The sequence below is a fragment of the Solanum pennellii genome, chromosome 4 (genome assembly GCF_001406875.1).
Source record: "Solanum pennellii chromosome 4, SPENNV200".
In the NCBI taxonomy this organism is placed as follows: Eukaryota; Viridiplantae; Streptophyta; class Magnoliopsida; order Solanales; family Solanaceae; genus Solanum; species Solanum pennellii.
In genome coordinates this window covers 862,581-871,508 of record NC_028640.1, presented here as the reverse complement: position 1 = coordinate 871,508, position 8,928 = coordinate 862,581, and the positions used below count along the sequence as shown (strand labels likewise).

At 34.6% G+C, this 8,928-nt stretch overlaps 2 protein-coding genes and 1 pseudogene across 2 annotated transcripts; 1 reads left to right on the top strand and 2 right to left on the bottom strand.

Annotated features, from left to right (window-relative positions):
• Positions 1 to 2,268, bottom strand: LOC107016398 (putative late blight resistance protein homolog R1B-14). The gene is given in 2 exon segments (XM_015216876.1): positions 1 to 2,151; positions 2,224 to 2,268. Coding segments are annotated over 2 exon segments (2,196 nt in total).
• A 2,040-nt stretch (positions 2,269 to 4,308) lies between these two features.
• Positions 4,309 to 7,166, top strand: LOC107015673 (programmed cell death 6-interacting protein). The gene is made up of 6 exons (XM_015216004.2): positions 4,309 to 4,532; positions 5,296 to 5,460; positions 5,658 to 5,919; positions 6,001 to 6,167; positions 6,341 to 6,487; positions 6,711 to 7,166. Exons 1-6 carry the CDS (start codon positions 4,488 to 4,490, stop codon positions 7,056 to 7,058), a joined length of 1,134 nt encoding a protein of 377 aa, XP_015071490.1. The 5' UTR covers positions 4,309 to 4,487; the 3' UTR covers positions 7,059 to 7,166.
• A 1,281-nt stretch (positions 7,167 to 8,447) lies between these two features.
• The window catches only part of LOC107016397, a 10,691-nt pseudogene continuing 10,210 nt past the window's right edge, over positions 8,448 to 8,928 (bottom strand).

Here is an 8,928-nt window from a genome sequence, read left to right as displayed (position 1 = left end):
TCACTGAGTGGCCCTGGGATCAGCTTCATACAAATGAGCAAAGAATTGATGCTTTTCGGAGCACTGTTGCAGAAACTGAGATAGTTCAGCTGGCACACTCTCGAGCTGAGGACACTCAAGAACAAGTACCCTAAGCTCGGGGAAGTGAGATTTTGAAGCCACCCAAGTATGGAGGTCATCACTATGAATCGACAAGATGTGCAGTTTCCGAAATTCATTTTCCTCCGGCTTCCATATACTCCCTGTGAATGCCTCCTTTTCCAACTTTAGGACCTCCAGGCATCACAGTTGGCCCAGTTTAGTCGCCTATTTCCAATCGAACATTGTGTTTGACAAAGTTAACTTCTTAAGCTTGAGTAGAAATCTGAATAATACTTTTGGAAGCTGAAAAGCATTACTATGGCAAGGGACATCACTTATCAGTTTCAAATTTTCTAGGCACTCAAACTTTTCAAAAGTTTGAAACCCTTCAAACGTGCTGAATCTGTCGCTGTTAGTTTTAAGAGAATCTTCTATGTTCCCTTGTATACTCAATTTTTTGAGGCTGTTGGAAGCCTCTCCGAGCACGTCTTTGTTGCAAGTTTGAGGTGAAATCTTAGAAAGAGTCTGCAGCGGACAGGAGGAGCGTTTTCCCTTTTGGGTTGAAGGGAGAGGCAATTTACAAGGTTTGTTGGTCTTCAAATGCGTCAACTTTGACATGTTCCATATGTTTGCTTTTACGTCGAGAGTGGGGTGGGATGTATTAATTATAATAGATTGTAAACTCCAAAACTTAGTAAAGAATGCAGGAAGTTCCATGAAATTACCTGAGATAGAAATGTACCTCAGATGAAATAGTTGGTCAAGATTCTTCAAGGAGGGTATGTTGATTGATTCAATTTTCAAAACCCTGAGAAGTGGAAATGCTTTCGGGATGAGTTGAATGTCAACATTAGCAACACGATCATCCGAGGGGAAACATAAGAAAGATCTAACATGTTCTGCACTAGGATTTTGGGAGATAAAATCTGAAAGATGAGATGATTCAATATGCAATCGACGAGAAATATCTGGATCGTTTATTGATGGAAGATCATGTGTTTGACCTAGTTGTTGAAAAACACTTTCTTTAGTCACCTCCATCTTGTAGAAGTCATAGAATATTTCATTACATTTGATCCTTTTTATCGAACCAGTAATCTCTCTCGACACAGTCACAAGGTTCAAATTCTCAAACTCCATCAAATGATCCTCTGCTTTGTCCTTAGGGGAAGAGAAATTTATTGGATTTGACTCTATTAGCCCCTCCGCCATCCACAAGCTAATCAACATCTGAAAAGGGATATCATAGCCTTTCGGAAATGCTAGGCAATACAAGAAGCACGCCTTCATTTCGGAGGACAAACTTCCATAACTGGCTTCCACAATTTTCCAGCAGCTTGATGTGTCATTTTCTCTCACAACAAACTGCCAAAAATTGTTCTCTACCCTTTTCCAATAATACGCGGTCTGATTAACTTTTAGAGCTCCAGCAATTACCTCTATTGCGAGTGGTAATCCTCCACATTTACTTGCAATACTCTTTCCAACCTCTACTAACTCATCCTTCCTATGCCTAATTCCATTGTCAAAAACTATCTTTTCCAGCAACCGAAAACTGTCTTCTCCATCGAGAAACTTGAGATGATAAGGTTCCTTACTTGCACAACTAGCTGCCACATCTCTGCGGCGAGTGGTCATCAAGATCCTATGTCCTTTGTTGTTTTCTGGGAGAACATTTTTGAAAAAATTCACAAGTCCGCTACCACACACATTGTCCAACACAACGAGACACCTCATGTGTTGTTCAGTCACAAACAGAGCTATTAATTTAGCTAATTCATTCTCACCATTACAGCGAAATTCTTGATTAGGTCCTGTAGATGATTTGAGAATCACAAAAATTAGTTGGTTCGACTGTCCGACAGAAACCCAAATGTTCTTGCAAAATTTATCTGTAATCTGAGAATCACTCCATAATTTTCTTGCCAGTGTGGTTTTTCCAAGTCCAGTCATACCCACAATAGCTATGCATTCTACCTCCTCTGTTCCTCCAACAATCTGAAGCCGCTCCATCACTTCATTTGCTTCTTTAGTCAACCCAACCATATTTTTAACCTCCAAGAACGTATCCTATATATTCGATGATGTCACAAAACACAGCTCAAAATCTATTCATTTTTGCAATAACCACACAAAAATGACCCTTAACTTGGATTCATTATGCCCTTCGTGTGCACAAGTAGACATTTGAATTTGTATTGAATTGAATAAGTATGACATAATACACAAAATTGTCATCTAGGATGAATGTGTCTATTTTGAGCAATTTTATACAAGTTTAAGTGCCTGCTTGTGCACATCCAAAATTAAAGGTCATAATTGTCAGCTGATATCAAATTAAGAGTCATGTTTATGCATATTCTTTATGCATAATACATATATTGGATCCTAAACTTGACTTCAAATTTTAACTTTGACCTCCAACTTTCATAATGAACAAACAGACACTTTAACTATCCAACTTTTAAATAAATAACACATGAGTCCTACATGGCAAAATACACTTAGGATACCACGTAGGACAAAAAATGACGTGTAAGATGATATGTAGGACATGTGTGTCTATTTGTTCAACTTTATATAAGTTTAAGTGTCTACTTGTGCATACCTAAAGTTGAAGAGCATAAATGTGATTCGAAGCCAAGTTAATGAGCATATTTATGTATTATGCCGTTATTGATCTCTTTTGTTATCTTGTTCTTCAAAGTTGAATTACTTGTATGGTGATTTTAGTTAAAGAATAGGCATAAAGAATTCTCTACACGTATCTTCGTTAAGATTTCCAACAAGACTACTACTCAAGTGATCATGTTCATATGAAATCGGAATTGATTGAACTTAGACGGGAGAGATTTTGCATCTAATTCATGAAAGAAACTGGCAGAGGGTGTGATTACCATATTTTGCGTATTATAGTTGTTATGCTTTATTTTTTTTTGTTTTTAAAGAGTTTGAAAAAACCCATAAATTTTCATACTTCTGAGTGACGTTTTGAAATAATGGAGCCAAACACACCAAACCACACAATATTCTAAATGGCAATAAAGAGTTCTGTTTTAAACAGGAATTCTGATGTTGTCCCACAACTTGGGGAAATGTTCTATTGTGCCCTAACAAACTAAATTAAATTAAAATAATTCAAAGTTATGTTGTGATAAAATTAGGAGCGGAGAACATCCTTTAACAGAAAATTACACTTATACACATGGTTAAAATTATATTTTATATATAACAAATATTGAATATGAACATACATTAGATGAAATTAAATTTGATATATGCTTTCATATTCTACTGAATATACTCGTAGAAATTGATACACTATGAAATACATATCTAAAAAAGGAGAGGGATAAGAGAGGGAGAGATGCAAGCAAGACAAGCGCGTTAGCATATCTCAAATACATGTCAATCATTTAGAAACTACACCTTATCATACTTGCGAGTATTTGATATACGTACATGTATCTAAACCGTCAAATACATGTATGCAGAACAATTAACTGCAGAAAAACGAATTTCAAAAATTACTGTTAGTTTCAGCAAGTAATCAACTATGCTTCATGTTGTTTAACGTAACTTCGTTTTAAACGGAGAACTTACATAACTCCCACTAGTTTAGGAGCTAATTACTTATGTATATACACACTCCAGTTTGCATGCGTCCAAATACATTCAAATACACGTATCTCGGGATATATGTGGCCAAAATTAGGTGTAGTTTGTTATAGCTACATAGTATTCAAGTGAATTCACATGTATCTGTGATACATAACAAACTTCGCGCGCCTCTCATCTTGCTCGCTCACAACTGTTCTATGTATTGGTGTCCAAATAAATGCCAAACTAGATACATGAATACGTGCGAATCACACTCGCTACAAGATGTATGTATCTGGATATATAATGAGTCCCACTCACGTTCCTCCCTATTTTAGTGTATCAGGTAGCATATATCTAAACATATCTTCCCTACTATATGATAGGAAACTCCTTACTAGTGTTAAAATACATAATAATATTTTGAAAGTACAATCATAATATATATTGTAGTATGTAGTTTTTCCTTTTTTTTTTCTTCTATTTATTGGACTTAAATAAGGTATAACCGTTAGTAGCCCAAATTCATCTTTCTAAATGGGCCGGCGGGAACCCAATAGATGAAATTTGACCCGAAAAATGAAATTCGGTATTCTTAGTAGAGAAGGAAAAGAGTAGAAGAGTGATTGAAAATGACCCTTCAATTTTGTGGACTCTCTTCTCTAATTATATTCATTTCTTGCCCTACTTAACTTCACAAACATAATCTACTATGACCACAATTTTCTTCTCAATTTTTTTTCTGTGTAATTTTCACTGTATTTCATTGTTTTTGAGTGGATTTTGGGGAGAGTGAATCAGAAAAAATGATGATAAATTTTCAAGGTTTTTCAAAGCAGAAATCTCCTCAGGTATTGTTATTTGATTTTATTAGCTAATTGGCTCTAATTTTGTGGTTTTGATTCATTGATCACTGTTGTTAGGAAATTGAATATTATAATGCGTAATGATGATGATGCTAGCTAATCAGTAATCACAATTAGGAAAAATGAAGCCGTACTGGCTGCTTCGTTGAATCTGTTGATCCGGATTCTATTTAAGGAGTTGATTTGAATCTGGATATGGAATAGAAAGTTTCAGATTTGTTGAATTTTGATTATATTTCTGGCGATAATTTGTCAGCTGATTTTAGTGTGTGTTGATAAATATATGCTCGACTGCTCTGTGCTTTTATTTTTGATAGGTAAGGTTGGTGGAGAGTTTTGATTTTTGTACTTAAGAAGGGAAAAGAAACAATTTTCACCCGAATTTGTGAAATTAGCCGTATATGCTTTCTGAATAGAGATAAAAACAGTAGGTGATTGATTACTTTCATCTGCCTAAGACTTGGTGGTGAAGTGTTACACGGTAGCTGTGCTGGTGGGAAGTAGTACGTGTATATATGGTGAAATAGTCGAGGTGCACGCAAGTTGATTGATCTAGACGCCACTCTTAATGAAAAAAAGATAGATGTCTGACAGTAGAATTGTATCAATTCAACTCCTTACACCTGAATAATGAATTCCAATGGGGGGAAATTTTAAAAAACAGTTGTGTGTTTTCAGACTATAGCTATATGGTTCTATTGATATCACAATTTGATTTTCATTGTTTTTTACGTGCTAATGTTGACAGGTTCTATTTGAAAATGCATTATTAGCGTCTGATCCTGGCACCCTGGAGCAATTAAAAGAGTTGAGCTCCAGAAGGAGAGCTATCGAGTCGATCAATCAGAATAGCTTTGTGACAGAGGCCATTGCTAGAGAAATGTCTGGGGGGTTGACGTCTCGATGTGAACAGGTAGTTATTTTGTTTGACTCTTTGTATATTACCTTCTTGCTAACATAGTGACATGATAATAATAACATTCTGCGTTACGAATTCAGCTGGACAATTGAGCTAGCTGGCCTTTTATACTGATCAACTGCTTGCTAACCTTTCAAAAGCAACAAACAGTGTAAGGAACTTACTCATTTTGATTGTTTCAATCTATGCAGAATATACAGAAGGTAGAACAATATTTGCCACTTTTGGGGAACTTGATACACCATGTAGACCTAGTTGGTGACGACCCGAAGATGGCTCGATGGATTTCTGACCTAAAGATTAGGTGGAGCAGCTCTCTCGCTCCATCCTCCTTTTTCCATCTTAGCGGTCCAAAACTTTATCAAATGGATAATTTGAATTTTGAACTTGGTATGACACTTTTCGTTCTTGGTGCATTGCTTCGAGATCAAGCTTTGGAAGTTCTGTCAACAGGTATGTGTGATATATATGTTCGTTCCTTCATCTCATCTCTATCTTTTCATGGAAATATCTAATTTATCTCCCGTGTTTTAGATCTAGTGCAATCTGCCACCATTCTCAGAAAAGCTGCGGGAATTTACCAACATCTAGCTCAGGTTGTCCTTCCTTGTTTGCAGCATGAGTGGACACCAGAAAGGCCACCAGAAGCTCTGATTAGTGTTTCTGCTGCAACCACCCTTGTTTGTTTAGCTGAGGCACAGGTTAGTCTTAATTGTTATCTTGTTTTCGTTTTTCTTCTCGAGCCTCTCCAACAATGATGCTATCTATATTTTCTAAATCAGAATTTGAGCATCAACGCGTAGTTCTGCTCCAAATTATCACCTGTTTGGCTTGTAATAACGTTCTGTTTTTGCTTGCCTGATGTTGGACTTAGGCTGTGACAGTGAAGAAGGCAGAGCAAAAAGGGAATACCGGAGGACTTTTGGCAAAGCTGCACTATGGTGTTTGTGAATTTCTTAATGAAGCTATTCATACCTTGAATTCAGCCACCAAGCAGTACAAAGACATTTCATCTTTAACGGTATGTCTTGTTTATCTATTTCTCTCGCCTTTCTAGCTCCCCTTATTGTTTCTTTATATACCGATGCTTTTGATATGCTTTAGATCCATCAGTATCGCTGAAAGCTTTTAGCTTCAAGAACATTTTCTATTATTATTATGACTTGAATTTCCGGAAACTATGAACATGCTTACTATTGCAAGGGTTGACATATGTCTTTGGGTGATATTTCTGAACTATACAGGACTATATTACGACCTGTAAAATGCTGCATGAGTTACTCAGTTACAAGTATCTAGCAGAGAGTCTAAAGACGGAGGGGCAAATAGGCTTCGCTACTGGAGTTCTTTGCCATGTGATACAAAGTTCAGAAAAACATACACCAAGAGAAGAGTCATGGAGACTAGTTTATAAGCAAGTGATTGATGACTTGAATGTGTTGCTCCGGAAGTATGAACACGAGAACGAGTTTGTCTGGCATGAGAAAATTCCGATGCAGGATGAGTTGCCGGTGCCTCAAGGTGTTAAGATTGTTAGTTTCATACCTTATCAACCACAAAGATGGGAAAGAACACTTGTTTTCAAAATGTAAAAGTAAATGTTCTTTGGTTGAGAGGGACTTCAAAGTCCATTTGAGTTTGTTTTGAATGGTGAAGTATTATTCTTAAAGCATTTTTCTCTAGTGTGAAAATTTTCCCAATTTTTGGTGTGATTATTCATACAAATACGCTTGAAACAAATGAGATATTAAAATGTGAACAATACAAGTTCAGACCTGTGAGATTGAATATACTACTTTAACCTTCATGAATCTTAAAATGCTAAAAATCGAACCAATTTTTATCGTTTTATTTTTCATGCTTAACTACTTTAGGGGTTATATTGATAGATAATGAGCATGAATCGAGTGTCCTTCACATTTTACCTGTATTGAACCAAATAACTTACCTTTGAGACCTATTATGGTCTTCTAGTAAGTTGAGAAAAGAAAATGGTAAGGCCTATTCGTTATTTTATCGTCAGATTTACATATGCACATTTCATAATTTAAAGGATTACAAAATAATTGATATTAATTTAATCGTTAACATCAAAACACGAAGACAGTTGAATTATTACCACTCTTGTAAAATCGTCTATATGTAATACAAGTGAATAATTTAACAAATAAAATGATATTAATCCTTACATATTTGTGCCTAGATGATTTGTTCACTAAATAACTTTGTTCCCTAAAGAAGATTTTATTTGGTTTATTTTTATTTTAAGGGTGTCGTTCATTATATTTTGTGATGGTCTAATTAAGAATCCTTTACAATTTTATTTTTTCTAATAAAAAAAGGCAAAACGGCCATAAAAAAACAGCAGTGGAGAAAAATTCCACAAGAATATATAAATAAGGATAAATTTTTAAAAATAAATTGATATCATTTAATTAAATGAAATATCACATATAAATAAGGATAATTCCTTGTCATAATTGAAAATTGTTGCTAATCAGCACAATATTAATAAAACAAGATATTTTAAAAATAAGTTAAAAAAAAATTAAAAAGCAAGTATCCATAAGCAGTTTTTCTAGCTAGGTTCATAAGCGTAATGTATACTTAGATTTATTCAAATCATATATAAATTAATAAAGTGATTATGCTAGAATCAAGAGATTTGAGAATGTTTGATACATCTTCTCGATTATTATAATTTCTTATCCAAATTTCTTGTTCGCAAACCAATTAAAATAAAGTGTAAACTTTATTTTGATTAAAGATTCACCAAAATTCAACTTTAAATGACGACTTTGTAAATAATTTCTTTTCAAAATAGTCCCTTTAATTGAAAAACCTCAATGAGAAACGGAATGTGACATTTATACAAATTCTCTTGAAATAAAACGAGATATTAAAATGTGAATAATACAACTTCAGACATATAAGACTGAATATACTATGAAATTATGAGTTAAATTTTATTATTTAGAAGTTAGTATACATAATATGTATATTATTCAAATATATGACATTATTTAGTTCATACGCTAGCAAAAACTAGCCATTATTGTCAAGTAATTATTAGTCAAATACGAACATACACACACATACATAATGTATATAACCATTCAACCATATAGATTTTCTATTACTTGAGAAGGTGACTTTCAATATCTTTGAGTCCAGTAAGAAAAATATTCAAGAGTGTGAGAGGCTCCGGAGTATCTTCATTTTTCTTCTCGTACGCAAGTGTAACTGTCGTCCATTGATGTTCACTCGATGTGATAATAGTAAAGGAATTATACGACTCTAACATATTTCCTCCAATCACTTTCCAAGTAATCGATTTTTTTCAAGGTCGACCGATTCAATCATTTCTTTAAGAAATATTTCCTTTCCATCTGTAATTATTAACCTTGTCTATGCATACGGTTGGCCATCACGGCTTGTCCGACCCATTTGGAAGGTCAAACG